The 23,397-nt window shown below is 43.4% G+C and overlaps 1 protein-coding gene across 7 annotated transcripts in view; it reads right to left on the minus strand.

Moving 5' to 3' along the window:
- The window catches only part of CNTNAP5 (contactin associated protein family member 5), a 421,643-nt gene that overhangs the window by 104,805 nt on the left and 293,441 nt on the right, over positions 1-23,397 (minus strand). For all 7 annotated transcript variants that reach the window (XR_012154186.1, XM_073305030.1, XM_073305029.1 and 4 more), the window contains one exon: positions 13,083-13,283. Coding sequence is in view for 6 of the 7 variants with exons in the window: in XM_073305030.1 (XP_073161131.1) it covers positions 13,083-13,283 (201 nt within the window). In the remaining variant the exon portion in view is untranslated. The remainder of the gene's footprint in view (positions 1-13,082; positions 13,284-23,397) is intronic.

Raw genomic sequence — 23,397 nt, forward strand, 5'->3', positions numbered from 1 at the left:
GAGGTGATTACTCACTCAATAAAATTCTGGTCTATTTAGCAGAGGCTTCTAATGTTCTGCAGATTGGCTGGAGTCCCTAACCTGTCTTGTAGAGGAAGGAATCAGAATGCAACAGTGACTCTTTGCCTCAATCCAGAATTTAAACCTTCAGCATGAGTGACACAATCCAGAAGAGAAAGCACTGCTTTGGATCTGGTTCCTTAGTGGAAACAAGGTTTGCAAATAGTCTCCGAATTACGTTGACTGGTAAGAGCTGCTGGTAAATTCAGCTATGGATGACAGAGGGGTAAAGTTGACAAAGGAGCCAGATTTTTCTTAAAGGAGATGAGGCCAGAGGAAGGGCCAAATTCACCTGCCAACAGGAGAAGTCAACAAGTCCTACCACTCTGTGCTCCACTGTGATCTTAACAGAAGACACCACCGCTTCATTTATGATGAGGATATCTCAAAGTAGGAACAGTCCTTAAGCTCCAGGCAAGCCATGAGCATGGTCTTCATCTGGGCAAAATTTGGGCACCTTTGCTTAAGAGCATCACACTCTTGCCAATGTGAGAAAACCAAATGGAGGTCTCTGCTCACCCTTGAGCTTGGCAGGGTAGGCAATAGCTAAAAGAAGACTTTGCCCAACAAGTGGGTTGAGAAAGACCAATCAGTTCTCATCAGTCAGCTGCTTTTAGCCTTCACTGCCTTTTCTCCCCCTCTCTCCATTGTAATGACCATTTGAATCAGAGGCTAAAAGAGAAGTTCACATTTAAAATACTCCTTTACATATAAGTGATGACAGTCTTCAGCACAACTTCTCTGATCTCTCTTCATTTCAGCACGCATCCCGCCATTGGTCTGGATTCATCAGTAAAACAAACTTGTCATGGCTGCACTCGGTTTAGTAACAGAAAACTGAGAAAAGGGACAACCAAAGACCATCATTACCTTCCCGGTTCCATCAACACAATTGCTACTGCCTACATTGTGGTCTCATTAAGTAACACAGCCTGAACAGGAAGCACTGAGAAAGGCTACTGACTGCAGACAACGCCACTGGGAGCACTTTTCATGCACTATTAATGTTAACATAGTAGAATTGCTAGATCCTGTAAACTAGATGCATAATTTTTAACCTCTAGGTAAACCACAGGTTTAGGGGAAGTGAGAGTGAGAAATTAAACCCATGAGGGGAGAGTAAAATAGGTAGTGCACAAGGCAGACAGCCAAGTCCTTAGTACGAAAGAAATCCTGCACAGAGAGCTGCAAGCTTTTCAAAGATCCGTGAAAGATTAGTCAGCTCCAAATCCACAATTTAGGTGCTTATCCACCCATTGGAATCCACAAACTCCAGTTTAGGTGCCTAGGCTCCCCATACCATGCCTGGTGAGAGACGGCAGCTAAGAATGGAATCCTCAAAAGCCAGAATGCTAGGCAGGGAGCCTATCTCTACTTGGGACCAGAGGAAGAGATGGCCTCCCTTATAACCCTTAACACAATGGGTAGAGTACTCACCCAGTATGTGGGAGCCCCCGGGGTGCAATTCCTACCTCTGTCTGACATGGAGAAGGGATCTGAACTTGGGTATTCCACTTCAATAGGAGTTAGGTGCCTAAAGACCTCTATCTATGGACTCAATCCAATGCCTATAAAAGCCAATGATCAGACCTCCATTGACTGCAGTGGGCTTTAGATCAGGACCTGCAGGAGTTCACAGTGCTTTAAAAATTCTCTGAATCCTGGTCTGTCAAAAATAAATCATGGCAGAATATCCTAAAGTATAAAAAAAATGAAAATGCTTGAGAAATTATCTGAGTGGGTGGGTACATTTCAGCCCACTACGAGAAAAGCTACCATTAGAATGAGAAACCTCTTCATTATTCTCAGTAGACAAGCCAAGGTTTGAATGGGCCTGATTCGACTTTCACCCCTGGAGGCGTTCTTCTGCAGGTCAGGGTTGAGGGACATTGGTGAGACCGTGTGAAGAAGCTGGCACCATGCTCTCTCTTGATAAGCAGAAGGCTTCAATCTACAGGACACTTAACCTGGTGCCTTCATCACCACTGAAGCCATCTTTGAAAGAAAAGCCCCAGGATGGCTCCAGGGCCATAAAAATACAAGTTACAACATCCACTGATGCTACACAGTGTTCCTTGAGCATGTCAAAATGCAGGACATTCTTAATTTAAATGCTAAACTTATAAATATATTCTTATATCACCATAGAAACAACCCTTCTTAGAATAATGTTGTTGGTGCAGTTGTTCTCTGGGATGTTATTAACCTGGAGTAGTGTTGTGTCTTCAGTCTCCTCTAACTCACTGTCCAGAGTGGATGGGTTGTTCATTTAGGGAGAGAGAACCCAAAAGGGTAGAATTTTTATTCCTTGTTACAGTTACCAAAACCATCTTTACCTCTAACTCTCTCCTTTCTAAGGGACTGCTCCTGCTCCCATTGAAGTCAGTCATGTAATTCCCATTGGCTTCTCTTGTGTAGGAGCATGCCCCAGCCAATAGTTTAGGCATATAAGCAGACCACTATTTAATAATTACACTGACTTCACTACTATTTTCTCAAACTGCCTCATCTTCTCTTACTCCCTCTTGTTCTACCTAAACACATAGACACACACTAAGTTAATTTCCCTGAGGTGGCATCTGGATATGGAACTGTGGAGATGGGTTTCAGGGTTCTTATACTTCACTCTGCTGTGGTGAAGGATAAAACAAAGAGGGTCCATGGTTAAAGACACGGATCTGGGAGAACAGGAATTCTTTTTCTTGGCTCTGCTGCTGGCCCGCTGTTTGTTAATGTGGCAAGACATTGAAAGTGGTATTTTGAAAAGTGCTCAGAGTTGATCCAACTCTTCTCCCAGTGGAATCAATGAGAGCTTTTGAAAATACCCCCGTGCCTCAGTTTCCCTCACTAAAATGGGGATAACAATACTTCTTCCCAAGGGCACTGTAAGGATTAATTAGTCAACTTTTTTTTGTAATTTGCTCATGTGAAAACTGATCTACGCATGTCAAGGAACACGGGGAAAGTGCCAGGCTTCGAATGTTTACTTTTGGGGACCTCTGATTTCCTCTCTAGATAGAGTGCCTGTAATGTGGAACTGATTCTCTTCGGGCGGAATGACCCTCTTGGCTAAACCTCTCTCCCATTAAGGTTTGAGTCCTTCTTGGATCAAAGAGGTCAGGAACACACTCAAGCTCAGAAGTTCCTCCTCAATCTGCCTGGCTTGGTGGACATTAAAAATGCCTCTCCAAGGACACATTTAAGGCTTGTTTTCTTTCAGCTCATCGAAGTCTTTCCAGCTCCTTAGCAGGACTCAGTCAGATCATCCCCAAAATCAATCGGGGAAAAATCAATTTGTCTATTGCTTTTTTTAGATGCTTCCTGAAAGGAAAATACTCAAAAGCCTCCCACCCATCTCACATCCCAAGTGCCAGATAATACTTTCTCTATGCTCATTCTCCCTGAAATAGTAAAAATAAAGAAATAAACACAGACTTTAACAGTGCTATTTTGCACTTATCCTTACCCTTGCACAAAATGTATCCACAAAACTCCATCCACCTAACACTTGGGGAAGGGTCTTAGAGCAGTACGGTTTGAACAGTATCTGCAAACACAGCCTTTCAACTGCAAACACAGTATTTCTCCCTTCCACTCTCTTCATTGCCTCTGAGAAAAGAAAACACCTTCTCCATCAGCCTTATAGACATGAGCTCATATTCATCGTCTCTGACAGATTTACACTAGGGATGAATTCAGTCCAAAGTAATCTACCATGAGTTATACCTGGACTTGGTTTTCCATGCTCTAACCTCTCTCTTCTCCTCCGAGCTGCACTATAAAATTAAGCTATGACTTTGCTCATCCCCTAATATGCCCTCAGCATGCACCTATCTGCTGTGGTTTCCTGCAGAGAAAGAGCATGTAGGGCTAAAAGCAGGAGACTTGGAACCAGGACTTTTGGGTTCCATCCTCATGACTTACTGGGTGACCTTGGACATGTACCTTAGTCTGCTTGTGCCTCAGTTTCCCCAGCTCAAAGGGGGATTAAATTTACCAACCTCACAGAGATGATGCGATATTACGTTCATTAACTCAAATTACTTCGAGATCTTCACAGAAAGAGAATGCAGAGATACAAATGATCATTACTGTATTCCTGTTCAGCCATACTTGATAACACTAGCCCAGGAACCATCAATGTGGCTGGTTTGCAGATGTGGACAGCAGCTTCTTTGGCTGCGTCAGCCAAATTCAGAAATGAATTGGAGGATGTTTACACTGCTGTGATTTACAACTTCTTCCAGACTCCTCAGTGGGCAAGTTTTACCAACACCATAGGCCAAATTCAGAGGTGATAAGAAGGTATCAGTTAAGTGTCAGTAAGTGGGTCTGAATCAAATGGACTTTAACCGAGCCTATGTCTGTATAACTTACATGTTGAAGGGACTCTAAGATGTAAGCCACACCAAGCTGAGGTACTCCCTCCCCCACACTGACCTCTTAGTTTAGCCCTTATTTGCTATGTTTTGGGGGCAGACAAGAAATCATTATAAGCTCACACTGCAGTTAGTCCAAGCAACATTTCCAGTAGACCTAGGGAAGTGCTCTTACCATTTTACAAGGAACTGGGGAGACCTCATCTGGAATACTGTGTGCAATTCTGGTCTCCCCTGTTTAAGAAAGATGAATTCCAACTGGAACAGGTGCAGAGAAGAGCTACGAGGATGATCAGAGGAATGGAAAACCTACTTACGAAAGGAGACTTAAGGAGCTTGGCTTGTTTATCCTAACAAAATGAAGGCTGAGGACAGATATAATTGCTCTCTATACATGCATCAACGGGATAAACACCAGCTATCAAGACTATCTCTGCTTCATAAGAGAGCCATAGCCAGGATGATGGTCTTGGAGATTCAAAGGAAGGAGTCAATTATATTAAAAAAAGAAAAACCAATTCCTCCCCCACACAGCTAGTCATTTTCATTGGTTACATTCTTGGGCCCCCCAGGAGAGCTGGGTCATTAGGAAGGGCTGGAGTGAAGACAGGCTGGTTGCCTGGCACATTTATACAGAGTTTATCCCACCCAAGACTTCAATTTTCATGTGATCATATTTTTTTTCTTTGATTGTACAACTTGCTGTACTTTTGGCTCCTTTGTTGCTGTCCTGTAGGTGTGCTACTCCTTCCCACCGCTTAAACAGGGCTGATGGCAAGGCAAGAGGGATGGGAGGCATGGCACACCAGATACACTGAGTCAGAGGGTCTTTCAGAACAAACACCCCAAGCCCCTAGATTCCATACTAGACAAGCCTAACATATGCCTTCCAGCGTCCTAACCAGCAATGACAAAAGGGATGGTTCTCTTACTGTGGTGCCATTGGCTGACCCGCTCCCTGTTACTGAGCACCTTACATCCTCATAACACCCCTATGGGATAGGACAGTGCTATTACCCCCATTTCTCAGATGGGAAACTGAGGCACAGAGAGATAAATGTGGTCCAAGCTCACAACAGCAGTCTGTGGCAGAGCAAGGATTTGAACCTGGGTCTCTCAAGTCCCAAGCCAGAGTTTGCATGATTTAATGTGTATCTCTTTATGAAATCTGCCGCCTTCTGTAGCTAAATGTTTTCGGAGCAAGCTGTTTGCACATTAGAGAAGGTGCATTCTATGTACTGCAAAACTCAGAATTTATTCATCTTAGGGAGTCTTACAAACTTAGGGGGTTTAAACAAAGCAGAGCATATTCAGGAGAGCTCTTTCAGATCAGTTGAAAATCCTGTCGGGGTGGCCGGGGAAGAAAGACATTTGCTAAAGAGTCTTAAGTCACAGCCCTGTTTAATGAGCAAACAGGCACATAGCTGTACAGGTCTCTCAGACAGCCCTTCCTCATCAGCCTATTAGCTACAGCGCTGAGAAGCTCTTGGATACTAAGTATGTCTAGAGTTAATGCAAACGAAAGTGCCTGGCTGATATTCGCCATGGACACATACCTGCACAGCATCACACATCAGGAGAGAGAATTACCCCACGACTCTGCCAGAGCTCTATCACTGGTCTATCTATCGCTGTTGCTCCTAAGCTGGGATGCAGGGAAGGAATGGGCATTCCTCTACATTCCCTGCTCCTCCTGGGCCCTAGGGGTTATTCTCATCACCATAACTTATCGCTCCAAACCTGCAGCCAAGACCTGGTGTTGTCATTTATCTCCTCAAAGGGTGCAAGTTGTTGACGGGGGCACTGCATCAGGCAGCGTTCAAGCATTTGTTTAGGCTCTCCACGTTCACATTTCGGGTCATTCCTCAACTTCTACAGGGTCACGTTGTCACCAGTCTTCATCCCCTCATCTCTCGCTCGGTTTAAGAGCACAGCGCTATTTTCATTTGGGGTCAGTGCCTGGGGGCAGTTGTTCTGGGGGAGCCAGGTTCTCCGCAATTATCGACATTTCCCACCATTTTGTCACACGGTAGCCTTCCACAGTGGTATTTGGAGATAAGGGATTTTGAGAGCCAAAGCTCTTTCTGGACTTCAGCATCTTGGGTGGTGTTCATACAACGGGTATCTCGGGTTGGCACTGCCGAGCCAGGGTTCTTCCAAATGTCCCTCTCTCTGCTCCTTCCATGGGCTCCCCCACTGCACCCCTCAGTGCAGCACAATGGGGCAGGTAGCGAGGAGGATGTGTAGGCTGAGAACGGCACCCTCTTACTCACTCCTCAGCCTCCTGGACTGCAGCAGCAGTACCCCAAGCCCAGAGTGGGTCATGAGGGAGCAGGTATGGGCAGCAGAGACAGGGGCCTGACAGAGAGATATGCAGCAGGCTGGGCGCATTGAGGGATACGACCTGAAGCGGTAAAATCCAAGGGGGAGACTGGACTGGAGGGTGGAGACAAGGCCACCAGGGAAAGGCCCAATGGAAGTGAGGGGACAGGGAAATGAACCAGGTTGCAAGCAAAGGCAAATACAATGGTGAAGCAAAGAGGAAATGGGAAAGAGACTGGGAGAGAGAAAAAAACACTGAAAGTTAAGAGAAGGATAGACTTTTGGCAGACTTTGATCAGGACACCTGAGTTACACTCCCAGCTTTGCCATGTGTGACCTTCAGAAAGTGACTTCATCTCTCTTTGCCTCAACTTCCCCATCAGGAAAATGGGGATAATAATACTTTCTTAACCCACAAGTAGGTGACAGCACCTCAAGAACCTCAAATGGAAGGTGTTATGTAGCTGCCAAGTGTTATCATGAATCTATTATTGGATAGGGAAAAGCAAGTGGGATCACAAAAAGCAAAACAAAAACAAAACACCTGCTCACTTCACTTACATGCAGGGGCATCAGTTTAGAAACTTTCAGGTGAGGGGAGCAAAGTTATGTCCCCATAAACAACATTATATGTGACAATATTATATCCTGCAAAGTCGATGGGGAGTGCAAAAGTGGAGCTTACAGACCTATGAAAAGCCTAGAGGGAGCAAAACAAGGTGGTGGGGGGGGAGGTAACTGCCCCCTTCTCCCATAAAAAAATGATGTTCCTGCTCACAGCCACAAGACCTGTCAGAGAACTTGGTAGCTACATAGTGTGAGTGGTGAGGACAGAATCCCTCTTTCCTGTCCCCTTCTCTCTCAAGTAAACCTACTCTCTTTGTACTTAAGAAACCAGAGTTTTGGAATAGATTTTCATAGCCAGCAACCATCCTGAATGCCCACTATTAACTGGAGTGGTCAATTACCTCCCTCACAAAGCCAGTTATTCTTGCTATGATCAGGTTTCACCTATTGTATTATCTGCACCCTGCCTACAATTTAATAGCTTAAAATGGCTCCCAAAATCTCTTTCTGCAAGTAAGTGGACCGATATCCTCTGTGTTACATTTCTGCTCCAAACTGTGTTGCAGGTGCTGTAAATATAGCTTGGTTTATTTAGAGTAATGATTGCAAGGGGCTGTCAGCACCACCACTTTGGAGTGGAGAGGCAAGGTGGGGTAGTGGATAACACACACCTCTAGTCAATCATTCCCAGGAAGAAGATTCTAATTACCCAGTCATAATTACACTGCACAATCTACACCTGACACCCAACAGCCACGCTCAAAGATGAGTCATTCTTTGAGGGCAAGCTGCCCTGATCTCTGTTTTATACAACAAACTGTCTCTTGGTAATATAATAGCAATGTAAAGTACCTGGGATGATAACATGGAAATTATCTTTGAAAGGTGAAGGAATAACAGTGGGCAAATGCATGAAGACAAATTATTATTTGCTTGTTATCAGTCTTTTGATATCACTTCACGTTACGTTTGTGTTAAAAATTGGCTGGAACCAGTCTGTCCCTCTTACTTCAGAATTAGAGCATGGGTAAGAAGCTAAATACTGGAGTTTAACCAGAAAATACCAGTCCATTGCAATAATTAACAAGAGCAAAATGGGCTGGGGATATGCTGCATAGGCACAGTCAGAAAGGACCGGATATAATTGATGTTCTAGGACGGGCAACACAGAGTGGCTGGGAGGTTCTGGGAATGGGCACTGAATGGGATGGGGAAGATAGCTGCATGGATGAGTGTGGACGCTCTTTCTTGACACGGAAAAGGTTTAAGGCAGACTAGAGACATGCCAGAGGGTCTCAGTGTTGAATCAGTGCCAAACCTGGTATCTGCAGAATTACATGAAACCTCTGCATGCCCTAGGGAGACCCAAGAAGTAGTCAGCAAAGCAACTGAGCACCTCTGATCAGCAAATTCCCCTCAGAGTTTGTGTTGGGCATTCACCTTCCAGATCAATTAACAGTTTAGTCTAGATGAAATACTGGTTTGTTGGGACTTGGGGAGGCTATCATTGGAGGGGCAAACAAAACAGGGTATGTCTACACTAGCCTTCTTTACCTCGAGTTAACTGATTGCTAATTAACTTGAGGTGCACAATACATTTGTAAAGGCTTGTGTGGATGCTCTCCACACCTTTTTCTTTACCTTAGGGAGGAGCCTAAGCCCTAACTCAAGGTAAAAGAGTGTAATGAAAAGCAAGCACAGAGAAGGAGAGGAGATACAAAGAAAATGGTGAAAAAATACAATTCTTTAACTCTCCTGTTTGAATTTGCTCTCATCCGTCAATCCCTGCCTAGGCTGGTGCACTGCACGCTGAAGAAACTGGCCCCTGGGTATTGTAAATTTAGCTATCCAGTTACTAATATGCGGTAAATGTCCTAATGTTGTCATGTAACTGATATATGGGAATGACTAGGCTAATGTATGAGTTAAGACTCGGAGCATGCCCAGTGCTGCTTCTATAAGCCTGAGCAGACTCAGACCCAGCAGAGGGCTCATTCAATTAGTGAAAGTGCTCTCATATCTCTAAACAACTTGACTCCTGACTCTTTGCTAAGCATTACAAGAAGCCACCAGTATATGAGGCATAAGCATCCATAATATGCAAGAAAAGGAGAGAAAGATAGAGTATCTTCTCATTCTCAGCACCTGGCATGTTCTTAAAGATGCTGGATTGTCTGCCCCAGGAACTAAAGACCTCTCTCAATCCCCAGGACGAGGAAGGCACTGGCAGTAGCAGTGTGAGCTTCCCCCACAATTCTCCACTAATAGATCTCAACTCTTGACAAGATGGACAGCTTCTAGGGGTGAGATGGTAGCAAGTCTCCAGAGTCACTGTTTTGCCTTGACTATCAAGGAGGTTGCCAATATACACCAAATGTCGTGTTTGCTTGCGTGATCTGGATGCCCCTCAATAGCAACTGGCTTTAGACCTACCAACTAGCCACTAGATTGTAACAACTGTTGGTCAATAAAAAGTCATTTTAATTCCGTCCAACACTATGAAAATCAATTAATCCTTCATGAACACACATGCATTCTGAAGTCTACAAGTTACTTAAAGTCTAGGCTGGTGGCACAGAAGCAGATATGGTTTCAGCTGACATTTCGCATGTGAGCGAAAACTGATAAGCCTGTTCCAGACAGTAGGAGCTGCAGAAGAGAAGGCTCTTACACCAACAGGGCATAGATTATAAGTCTGAACTTCAACTGAAATAAATCAGAGTAGCCAATTTATACCAGTTGAGGATCTGGCCACATATGCAGGGACACAGAGCAGGGAGAGCAGAAAGAAATTCATTGATATATGCTGCAGCAACTCCACAGAGTGCAAAAACCTCCCTTGGTTTTAATGGAACTGAGTGAGCTTTGCTTTTCTAGCATGCCCAATGCCTGAGTGCTAGATTAATGCTTTGCCAAGCCAGAGCTGCAAAGAGCTGACAGGTAGCAGCATGTATCATCACTGCCGAGTGAAGACATGAAGGGAAGAAAAAATCTCCACACTGCTCCTCTTTGAAACATGCCAGCGTTAGATACACTGGTCGTGGATTACGCTTCACTGCCATGATCTGCACTATGCTAAGTAAACTGACCTGACTTTAAAAAAAAATCCAGTGTCAAAATTGGCCCAGATCTTTTACAAGATTGGGATTAATAATAAAATAATAATAAAAAGCAACTACCACCCTGTCAAACCCGGATGCCTTTCCGGAAGGTGTAGCTTCAGCCAAACACAAGTTGGATTCAGTACAGGATAACCAGGTCAAATGTAATGGCCCATGATATGCAGGAGGTCAGACATAATAATCTAATGGTTCCTTCTGGCCCTAAAATCCATGAATCTATGAATACCAATAATAATACATTTATATTTATATACTGCCTTGGAGGCGAGGATCTCAGAGTGCTTCATAAACTTTAATTAAGCCTCACAACACCCTTGTGCCAGAGAGGTGTCAGGTTCCTCCAAGGTGTCACACAACTGAGGCAGAGGCAAGAGAAAATCCTCCCAAGAGTCTCGATTCCAGCACGTGCTAGCGTTATTTGCACTTGTATATCAGTTAATAAAGAGCACCGGGAACATTTTTATTTCAGCACAAATTTCAGCTAACATGGAGATTTGGATATATGAGGTTTTGGACAAACAAAACAAACCTGGGGTATCATTTAAATCCATTTAATATATAACCAAGAACCAGTTGTCCCTGAAACCTTGTCATTTCAAGAGCTCACACATTTTACTTGTGTGTATGTTCCATGTCTTCCTAAAGTCCACTACCGTGGGCTAGTAACACCACCCTGGATGACAAATGTCAAATGTAAATAAAAACAGCGGATGGGGGGGGAAAGAAAAAGAAAGCTGGCCACATCCACCTTCTGGATTATGTCCTCCTGGGCTCTGCAGTTTTTCTGGTTCATTAAACAAATGTGAAACAGAGAACCAGGTAATGAGCTATGAAACTGCGGCATGGTCCTCTGTCACCGGGATGCTGCGACTGCCAGGAAAACAGCACAGTGCTGTGGCTTCTTCCCAACCTGAGACAATCAGCCATGCTACGGACTACCTCTGCCTGTATCCTCTCCCTGACAGCGGCCAGCACCGTATGAGTCAACGGAAGGTGCAACAAATGCTTTAACTGATAACTGCAGAATTATCTGTCTGAAGGGAATTTTCTTTTCACCTTGTCAACTAGTGGCTGGCTTATGCCCTGGAACATGATTGTGAATATTCAGGACTAAAAAAAAATTAAAAAAAAATCATGACGTGATTTGCATCAGGTCCTTAGTAGCAGCAGTATCTCTGTATGCCTGTGCACCAAATACATGTATGTACATGTCAGTTCACATCCATGTCTACTATTATGCCCAGGCACCAGGGCTTTCATGCCATTTAAAAAAAGATCAGTAGCCAGCGTGCCGATAATACATAAGGAACAGCATCACATAAAGCAGCCAGACATCACTAGAAGGATGTAGTAATGAACAAGGGACAGGAAAGTCATATTTTCCTCTGACCCTCCACCCTCCAGCTAAAATAGGGTACATGTTTTCCTCTTTCCTTCTCTCCTTTATTGCCTTCCCATGTGGTTTTTCCTCCTGTCTATGGTGCTGAGTACTAACACATTGCTTGGTATTGTCTAAGTCGTCCTTTTCTCGTTGGCAAATCCTTTATATACCAAGAGGTCTATTTCACAGTTTTAAATGTACCGAATGGCCAGGTTATCTGCCAGATGGACACATGGGTTTTCTGTCTTGCCAGTAACCAATCAGGCATTTCAATACATGCCAACGCTTCCCAGTATGCTGTATATATGAAACATGACAGAAACGAATCCCCATGCAACAGCCCTTTAAGTCTTGGTTGACGTTTCAGTCGGATTAGCTTTTCACTCACTGACAAGTCTATAGAATTGCTTGTCTGATAATCAAAGCACCAGGATTGCACATGTATAACAAGTAACAAAAAAAAAGAGATTTTTAATTATTCAGACAGCTGCTCTTATCACTGTACATCTCCCCTGGATAACTAATCACCTGAATCTAAAAGGGTGCCTATGGGTAGGTAACTGCCCAGGGAATTCACCAGGGACTTGCTCTACAAGAGCAAATAAAGCGGGGAGTATTTCCTCCCTCTGGTCTTCCTGTCACTGTGTAATATCAGGCCAGAAAATTGGATCCTTCTACCAGAGGAGGAAATGAGTTTTGGCTGAGAAACTGTGCTGAGCTACCAAAAGCCCTGGTGAGTAGTTATGTTCTGTATGGCTTCAGGCTGACTCCAGTACTCATGAGGGACTGCAGCCTTCCCCTATGTGAACACTCCAGGATTTGGAGCAGTTTGGCTGCTCTCTATTCTGATCTGCAGTTGCATTCCATGTTTGTACAGCACCTAGCGCAGTGGGGTCCTGATCTGTGACGAGGGCCGCTCAGCACTATGGTAATACAAACAAGAACAATACACCCAACAGTTTGCATTTAAAGGCAGTTCAGTAAAGCTGCTGTGGTTTAAGAGAGGCATATCCTAGTCTTAGAAGGAAACCTCCAAGCCCTTCTTTATTTTAGTGTGGGTGCACATGCACTGTGGAATTCCATTGCCTCGCCCTCTGCCTACTGTCAGTCTCTGTGCAATGCTAGCCCTGTGTGTGAGGACAGACGCTCCTTACTCTGCACCATATTTTTTGCTTCAGTCGCACTGCGGGCTATGTCTGCTGTATAATCAATAACAGCTAACAAGAAATTATTTCAGTTGGTGGCACTTACTCGGGGTGTTCAGCAGACGTGACTTTTTGCAGTGGTAAGCCACCTCCTGTTCACAGTACTCTGCACTGTTTATCATGGCCTCAATCTGGTCCATGCTGCTGGTGTAGTTAAAGTACATGGCATATGGTTTCTCAGGATCGGCCCCTTGGACTCTGGTTAGCTCTGTGTTGTTGTGCTGCACCGCAGTCCAGATCTTATCTTCTGTTAAATGAAAGAAAATGAAAGGGGTGTTACAGCAAACAGAGAACAAAGGAGTAGCTGAAGCCTGATGTTTTTCTCCATTAGGCACAGAAGCAGCATTTCCCTGGACTCAAAATAGCCTCCTTGTGATAAAGGGCTGCTCCAAACAAAATGTGGATTGCAGGGAGCCATGTCTACCTGAACCGAGTTACAGACCAAACTGGGGCTGATGTTACAGAGCCTGCTGAGTCCGAGATAAAACATTAGCTTCCCTGGATCCTGTGGACGCTGCCCTGTCAGGTAGCTGAAATAATTCAGATGCATTTCCGCTGCCTTTAGCCTCATGAGAGGAGACACGTTAGTCAGGCCTGTTTGCAAACATATCAAGACTAAAAAGCATGACTATTCTTTTATAATAATACATTAATTACTGATGATGAACTCGTAGGAGCCACCTGACACAAACAGAAATCTCACCAGAAAGTTAAAATCAAGATGAAATCCATGTTGGCCAGTTATCATTTCAGAGTGGTAGCCGCGTTTCTCTGCATCAGCAAAACCAACTAGGAGTCCTTGTGGCACGAGGACTCCTCGTTGCTTTAGTTATGACTCTGGTAGTTTGAAGGAAATCTGACCTCTCATTTTACGCTTCAAAACTCAGATTTCTCCCATTTACTGCAGCCCTAATTAAGGACAGCATTTAAGCACATACCTACACTGAAGCATGTACATAAGTGCTTCTCCTCCATCAGGGCCTCTTAGAGTCATCCTGTTTTCTTCAGTGGGGCTACCTGCAGAGCAAGGTCTCTCTCAGTGTAAAGAAAACAGAATCTGGCCTTAAATAAATGCAATCTGGGGACCTAACCCTTCAAACATTTACTACTGGGAGGAGTGGTTGTAGTCTCATTCAAGTGAATGGGACTACTGACAGTAGTAAACACTAAACTCTGCAATAAATGTTATTATGCAGATACACGAATACACATATGCAGTTGATTCCTTTTTTACTATGAAGAGAGAATGACCCTGCCCACCTATATGTTCTAATAAGGTAAACTGTAAAAAAGAAATAGCCAGTTTTAATCCTTTGTAAACATTACAAGTTTTCACTCTAGCATGGAATCCAATTATTTGCAGAAGTGTATGCATGGCAACAGAAAGAGGAGAGGAGATGGTTGTAAAGAAAGTGAGGGAGAGAATGAAGACTTAAAAAAAAATCTCACATAAGCAGAAAACCCTAGGAGGGTGGTGAATTTGGTGTTTTATAAAATGATCTTACCAACATGGGACTGATCTGCAAAAGGGGAATAACTGGCTAAGTGGGAGTACTACTGAAAAAAGATCTTGGGGGTTATAGTGGATCACAAACTGACTATGAGCCAACAATGTGATGCAGTTGTGAAAAAAGGCGTACAGCATTCTGGGGTGCATTAACAGAAGTGTAAGACAAGGGAAGTCATTGTCCCACTCTACTCAGCACTGGTGAGGCCTCAGCTGGAGTATTGGTGTCAAGTTTTGGGTGCCACCCTTAAAGAAAGAAGAAGACAAATTGGAGAGAGTCCAGAGGAGAGCAATAAATATGGTAAAAAGTTAGAAAACCTGACCTATTAGCAAAGGTGAAAAAACTGGGCACATTTACACTGAAGAAGAGTCATCTGAGGGCTGGGGGGGGGGACTTCATAACAGACTTCAAATAAATTAAGGGCTGTTGTAAAGAGGACTGATCAATTGTTCTCCATGTCCACTGAAGGTAGGACAAAAAGCAACATGCTTAATCTGAAGCAAGACAGATTTAGGTTAGACATTAGGAAAAAAAATTTCTAGCTATAAGGATAGTTAGGAACTGAAATAGGCTTCTAAGTAAGTTTGTGGAATTCCCACGATTGGCTGTTTTTAAGAACAGGTTAGTCAAACACCTGTCAAGGAGGGACTAGGTTTACTTGGTCCTACCTCAGTGCCGGGTGCTGGATTAGATGACCTCTCCAGGTTCCTTCCAGCCCTACACTATATACTTTCCAAGATTCATAGAATTCTAAGGCCAGAAGCTCCAATAAGATGATCTAGTCTGATTTCCTGCATCACACAGGCTGTACATTTACAACCAGTAATTTGTGCATGAAATCCAACAACTTGTGGCCACTAGATGCTCTGGTGATTGGGGGCGCTATACATTCCACTAAATTGGTGGATTGGGTAGAGGTCTAGTAAGTGTATAAGTAACTGAATGGATGCTTTTTACCCCTTTTGCCTGAATATTATCGGCATGGAGACACTTGGATGACAGTTAGAAAGTGTCAGGAGTTTATGTACAGCAAGCCTGCTCATCCACTAGATTAACACCCAGGTAGTTTACAAGTGCAGGTAGGCCCCATTGAGCTGCCGGATTGGCTAAGCCACCCGGTTGACTCAGGGGAGTAGCAGACCTGCTCTTAAGATCACCAGCAGCTGCACACTCGCTGCTGAAAGCATTCGCCCATGACTGGGACAGCTCCCGTGCCCGCTTCTTCCCAGCCTTGCTCCAGTCCTGCCCCAGCCTCGCTGCACGCCAGGTAACTCGGTTCTGACCTTGGGCTCTGATTTCGGACTTTCGCTCTGACCTCTGGCATCTGGCTTCTGACTCCAGTTCTGCCCCAGGGCTCAGACTCCCCATTCCGGCCTCCAGCTGTGACCCTTGGTTCTGGCTACTGACTCCAGCTCAGACCATTAGGCATTACCTCCACATCCCACTCCCTAACAGAAGGTCAACTCCAAGAACTGATTTCAAGTATCGAAGAAAATACCCTTCCAATGCCTTTACAGCAAGATCCTCAAGACCTGAAAGTCTAAGAGTTTGAGATCAATAATTTGCGCATCCATTCAGAATGTTATGATCAATTCTATGAAGATGGAGAGAGAGAGTTTGTTTATACATCTATAATTCAATTCAGAGTTTCTGAGAGAATCAGGGATGTTACTTTCAGAGCCTGGGGGCTGAATTAGAACATTAATAATCAAAATATTGGTGTAATGTTTAATATGTGAAACACAGCTCAGAGCTGGAAAAATTATTACAAATTTAAGTGCTTTACAGAACTCACCCCTAATGCTTGCAAGTAAGACATGCAACACATTGCCCTAAGTCCTCATCACGTGCCTGCTATGCATCTCAAAGCAGTAATCCATGTCAGCCAGAGTCCCTCCGTTTTTCTTCCACATTCCCAAGAATTAACACCACATGGGAGGGATTTTCAAAAGCTCTCAGCACTGGCCTAACTCTGCTGCCATTGAAGTCTGTGGGAGTTTTGCTGCTGACTTCACTGGGGACACAGATATGCAAATATTGAGCATCTATGAAGTAGAGCCGGTTGGGAATTTTTCAACAAAATGATTTTTTGCCGGAAAATGTCAAATCAACAAAACTGAAACTCTTTCCAGGGATGTACAGGGTTAGACAAAACTTTCTTTGAAAAACGTTTCCTAGATCCAGGAATGTCAAGGTGAGGGCAGGGGATGAGGGGGGAGAGAAACAGAGAGAGACCCCAGAATAGCCAATAGCTTTGTGGGTAGGGCATTCAGACCGAGCAAAGATTAGAACCCAAATCTCCTACATCCTAGTCGGATGCCCTAACTATCAGGCTATTCGCTACTCTTGGAGGGAAGGAGGAAATCTCTCTCTCTCTCTCTCTCTCTCTCTCTCTCTCTCTCTCTCTCTCTCATTTTTCACTGAAAAACTTTGAATGAAACAGTTCCATCCTAAAGTGGAATGGGAAAGATTTCCAAACTCTCAGAAACATTCATGGGATCAGAAAACCATTTCCCATCCAGCTTTAACTTGAAAATCCCACTCTAAATTCAATAACCATTCCCGCCGCACTGCTGGTGAACTCACTGTTGAGCCAGTAGAACAGGACAAAACTAACTGGCTGATGAAGACGTTGATGGGATGGAAACATTAGTCAACTGCTACATGATAGTAATAAAACCAATGTGCACCGGAGTGGCAATACTGCCCTTCAGGAAGTGCAATAAAATGCACTAATTAGCACTAATTGGCTAACCATACTTGGCTTTCAGAGTTTTGTGTTATTACATATAGAAGTGCATTGTGTGGGTAACTGATATAACCAGACACAAGATCAAAGATTAACAGAATTAAATTAAAAGTTTAGGAAAAACTTCCTTAAAAGATGAGAGGGGTTAGAACTATGAAACGGCCTCCCCGGGGTATGTCGGAAATCCTATCAACTGAAACATTTAAAACGGGTCTGGACAAAGCATTAGCAAATGTAGCATAGGGAGCAAACCTGCACTGATAGGTGGATTGCACTGATGACCTGACAGATCTTTCTCATCTTCCTCTGTGATTGCTCATTAATTCTCATCAGGATTGTTATTACAGTTGTTCTTAGCTATTCCCCGAGGATCTGAACTTTAATGTGACATGCCTTCTCTTCTCCCCACTGGAGCCTGTGGAGATGACACGTTTACTACAGGTTTTCTGTCACCGGCTTTGAGTGGAAAAAGCATATGGGTTTGCTGTCAGTCTCTGACATAACTGTATTTTAGAGAGGTTGAAGTGAAGTAGCTCTGGGAACGGAGGAAGGAAGGAGATGGGGATAGACAGAAATTTATACTAACTTTTAAGAAGTTTTTTAATCCACTAAATGCACCTTCTCCTATGCTCAGTACTTTACCAACGGGAAGTCAAGCCTGGCTGTGCCACTTCAAAGATCCTTGTTGATTTCTGCTCTTTGAGAGATATTCCATTGTTTGCAATATTGTAGCTGAGTTGGTCCCAGGATATTAGAGTGAAAAGGTTGAGGAGGAAATATCTTTTATTGGATGAACTTGAACAGACCTCGGGCCAATAAAAGATATTACCTCGCCCACCTTGTCTATTTGAGATACAGGTATTTGTTACTCTGTATATCACTAACACTACTCATAAAATACACAGCCTTGGCACATTACAGTGATAACAGAACAAGCTCACCAAGCAGCAACTTTATATAGGAATGGGTGCAAATCACCACTTTCTTCACCCCAATCCCAACAGCTACATTTCCTTCTCTTGCTCACCTGCTGTATATTTATGAGCTGGTGACCAACCATTTGAGGCAGACCACAGCATAGGTTTTATATAGTCTCAATTTTTCTCTCTCTCTTTTTGCTCTTGCTTTTACAAAAACAGTGAAAAGAGGAATCAGAAAAGGCTTTAAAAGGTTGTCATCGGTCTTGTCCTTATCTTGTGCACACCCGACTGAAGGAACCTGAACCTGTCTGTCCTCTGGCAGAGAGGTGCATGCTGATTGGGAGATGACTAGGGTCCCCATTTGAGATAGTGTGAGAGATAAGTTCTCTTAGCACACCTAGCGGAGAGAACAGGGAAAGGATATGTTCTAGGGTTACTCTGGTCTTCCTGGTACTGGCTCCTGATCAGCCAGTCATCCAGGCATGAGCAGACATTAATTCCCTGTTTCCTTACATGTGCCACCCCTACTGCCAGGCACTTGTTGAAGACTCTCGATGCCATGCAGAATCTAAGGGCAAAAGCCTGTATTGATATGGGTTGGGCCCCACTGTGAATCTTAGAGACTTCCTGTCAGCAGAGTGGTTAGCTATATGGAAATTCACATACTCTAAGTCCAGACCCACAAACCAGTCTTGAGCTTGGAGCAATGGGATGATGAGGGGCAAGGTTTACTATCCTGAACCTGAGATGGCATATGTATTTGTCGAGTCTCCTCAGGTCTAGAATAGGATAAAGACCCCTTGTCTTCTTCAGAAAAAAGGAAATATGGGAGTAGAAGCCCTTTCCCTTGTATTCATGGGTTACTGCCTCTATAGCTCCCAGAAGGAACAATGAAGCTTCTACTGTTTGTAGTAGGCTTTTGTGAGAAGGGTCCCTGAAGAGAGTTGGGGAAGGGGGTGAATAGGGAGCAAAGAAAGGATGGGATGGTATAGCTGCAGGTGAAAATGTCCAGCCTTAATCTTCAACCATGCCCAATGGAATAGGGTGAGCGGGCTTCTGAAGGATGTAGTCCACAGACTACCTGTGATGCAACTCGAGTGTCTCCTCAAATCTGACATGCTGAAGGAGCACTGTGCACCACTGAGGTTGAGGGAGCTTGTTGTCCTGTGCCTTACCTCAGGATTTTGTTGGCCTGGTATTCACGTTTTCTGTGGTAAGATGGCATATGCTGCCTTTGCTGATGTTGTGGTTGAGGAAGGTATGGTTTAAAGTAGGTTGGAGAGGCATAAATTCCTATAGCATAGTTGCTTTGGAATCTTTCAGCAAGTGTAGGATACTGTGAGTTATCTTGTTGAACAGTTCCTAGCCTGTGAAAGCAAGTCCTTAATCATGACTTGTACTTCAGAAGGGATGTCCAAAGCTTTGAACTATGATGCTCGTTGCATGGTCAATGCAGTAGCCATAGACCTGGCAGTGACGTCCAATGTATTCACTGTCTTTTGCCACCAGCTGGCCTTCTTTTAAGATTCTTTTGCGCTCCTCTTTACTCTCACAGGGGAGTTTATTAACAAAGGATGTTAGTCCGTCAAATGTTAGAAAGTCTATTTAGACAACCAGGCTGGCAGTTGGCCACTCACAGTCAGAGTGATGCAGATGAGCATGGATTTCTCTCAAACAGTTCTGAATATCTGGGGTCCTTGTCCATTGGTGTGTCCTTGACTGAGCACAATTTCTCTTTTACAAAGGAGACACTAGGAATCCAGAGTTAGGTTTCATATAAAAGTAGTCAAACCACGAAGGGGTACCCGGTACCTTTTCTCAATGAACTTCACTGTTGCTGTTATAATTGCTGGCATCTGTCACAGAGCTCTCACTGAGTCTAAAAGTCCCTCATTGATGGTGAAGGAGATCCTAGCAGTGCCAGAAGCTATTAAGTATCAAATAACTTGTGGTATGCTCAAAACATTCACAGTTTTTTGGAGGAATTAGCAAACGCTAGAATACAGACAGACAGACGAGACACCACTAGGTTATACAGAGGACTTCATCATCCAGAATTACCAATGGAGATGCTTTCACTGGCAGAAAATGCATACATAAAACATAATTAAAATAATCTATTAAAGTAATTGAGTGATCGGGGAAGTGTGGTGATGCTTGACGTCTTTGAATAAAGTTGGAGAAAATTAAAGGAGACATTGATGGACATGAATGGTTGGTGTCTTACTCAAACTGTTAGACCTGGCAAACAGATATTTTCTTTATTTTTGGGTTAAGAGTTCACTGCTTATCCTAGTCACCATTTCAAAGTGTCCAAACAACAAACTCAATGACCCATCCAGATTACAAGGAACACAGAATATGTCACTTACAACAGAGCAGGTTTCATGCTATCTCATGCTCTCCTCCCTCTCATTTCACATCCTGCAGTAGAGTGCAGAGTGGATTACGCTATTCTAATACTTGCTACTCGAACACTTCTCCAGCGTCTCTGTTAATTTTTGCACAGTAAGCTTTATTTTTTAAAGGGTGCTATCCTGCATAGGTATAAATTTGCAAACATGCCCAGATAAAGTACTGCCTGCCTATAACAAAAGCTATGGGTGTGGTGTGAATTACCTTGACCAATTTCAATTAATGTTCATTCTGAAACCTATTGATGACATTTTCAGAGCCACATTTTCAAAGACAGAGGTCTTTCAAAGACAGAGGTCCTAGCTTCCTGGTGGCACAGCTCTGCAGAGACCCAGGACTCAGCCTTTTGAAAGGTGGCCATTAATACTGAGACTGGAGTTTATTTCTTTGTAGGTTTTTTTTCTTCTTTATGAGAAACATTCAATTATTGAGTGATTGTGAGTATACACTAAGCATAGTACTGCTGTTTCTACCACCCATCGTATTTGTGATCCTTAAGGTAAGTAAATTCTCTATTTAAAAAAAACACACACACACAGAAGATCATTATCACTTTAATGTCCTTATTGTGTTTTTTTCTACATTGACTTTAATTAATAAGCTCTCCCTGGGCTGTTGTGAGTTTACAAAGAGAATGAGAAAGCAGATTTTTAAGCAAAGGTTGCTGTTTCACCCCCCTCCCTCACAATGCTCTTGGGGTTATTTAATTTATTACTCTCTTGGTCAAATTTCGAATCAGGCTCAAATACTGTAGCTAAAAGGCAGCAAAAGCACTTCTAGATGGCAGCCAAATCTCCCACCGAAGAACCCAGAAGATTTAAATTCAGTCTTTGAAAGCAGATTTCCTAAAGGCTTGTTAGTTCGTTCCAAAATGCAAAAGTGACAATGCTTTAATTTCAGGGTAATGCTACAGCTTTATGACTTAGCAGTTTTATTTAAGGGTACAATTTACTAGGATATTATGGTGTCTGTAGTCAGTCCTGGCAGATAGTTTTACAGCACAGGACTTGAGCACTCACAGCACATTGCAGACCCTCAGTCTAGCTTCACCAATACCTCCATCATCCTGCTGGAACCCTCCCTGTTGCCTTTGACTGCACACAAATTAAATTGGGGGGTGGGTGGGAGGAGGAGGAGGAATTAGAGCAGCTGGAAAACTGTTTTTCAATGAGTTCTGTATTGTTTAATTCACATTTTTATTCTTCATCTGGAAATTTTGCTGTAGCCCACATTTCACCCATGGAACCAAATCACTCCTCTGTGATTTAGGAGGTTTGTCACAAAACAAGATTATTCAGACTGATTAAATTGCCAACAAGCCAAACAGACGGTAAATGCTACACGAGCAAAAGAAGAATTGCTCTGAGAGCTCATAGGATGTATTTGTTTTGTGGTGCCCTACACAGAATGCCAAATCTTGTCCTTAAAGCTGCCTCTACCACTACAAGAGCAACATGTGCCCTCCTGAGAAGAAGCTCTGGTCCTCCCTTAGTGCACTACTTTTAGCTGTGGCAGCAGTTAAGCAAGTAAATATATATTCCCCAGTGGACATAAAAAGGCAGTTTCTTAAAGGCTTAACAGCCCTAGTTCATTAAACTTTAAAATATAAATGTCAAAGCCACCACTTAACCAACATGTTATTTTTCTAGCTTTCCCTGCTGGCTCCCAAGATATGTGGGCTTGTGAAGCTCTCTCCATTCTCGGCCTCCCCCTACTTTCTCATCCATTTGGTGACACTTCAAGCAGCATTTAAACTCCTCAATGCATCTCCAAGGAAACAATTCTGCGTGGGTTCCAATCCCACCACCAGGCCTTGGGCTGACCCTACTCTCTGATCATACTAACAATATAGTACCTGGGGCCTTATTCTATTAGGGGATGCAATGAGCTACACCACATTCAAGAGGCTTAATCTCTCCCAGAGTTGGCCAGCAGGCTCCAGGAATTTGCACCCACCCAGACTGGTATAGATTGCCCTTCCCAATGCGGTGACTCTGTTCCTTGGGACAATGCAAGGGGAGGTGAGGTTTCTTTCACAACTGTGCATAATCTTGCCATTATAGAAATGTCATTCTGAGACACAGAGGTGTCACACCATCATCATTCCAGCCTATTTCTTGGTGAGTGTTCATCAGGACGTTTCCTGGGATAATCCCATGTAAATACCATTGATGGTCAATGGGACTTTAGCTCCTGAGTGATTCAATTCCTTTTGAAAATGAGGCTCCTAAATCAGATAAGTGTCACAACGCCAAGCACAGCAACACCTTAATATCTTACAAATGTGAAGCTAACTGAGTATATTAAGCATACATGGAATCATGCAAGCGGAGAGCTGGTTATATCTCTGCACCAGCTAGAAATTGCAAGATGGCTGGTGACAGCTCAAAAACTTTGATATACAAACTAGTACAAATATTTAAGCTTTTTCCTTTCACTAAAATTCTGGAGTATTTAACTAGAATCCAAAGTAAAAGTTTAAAAATTGCCAAAATCTGGAGCACCCTGGAAAATGTCAGATTAAAGTATGGGCCAGGTCAGATAAACACTCACATAAAAAAGAATCTGACACATCAGAAAAGGGCAGACAAATAAACAGTGACACGTTTTTAAAGTGCTTGTACACAAATGCTAGAAGTCTAAATAATAAGATAGATGAACTAGAGTGCCTTGTGTTAAAGGAGGATATTGATATAATAGGCATCACAGAAACCTGATGGAGTGAGGACAATCAATGGGACACAATTATTCCGGGGTACAAAATATATT

Source organism: Lepidochelys kempii, chromosome 11, assembly GCF_965140265.1.
Source record: "Lepidochelys kempii isolate rLepKem1 chromosome 11, rLepKem1.hap2, whole genome shotgun sequence".
Taxonomy (NCBI): Eukaryota; Metazoa; Chordata; order Testudines; family Cheloniidae; genus Lepidochelys; species Lepidochelys kempii.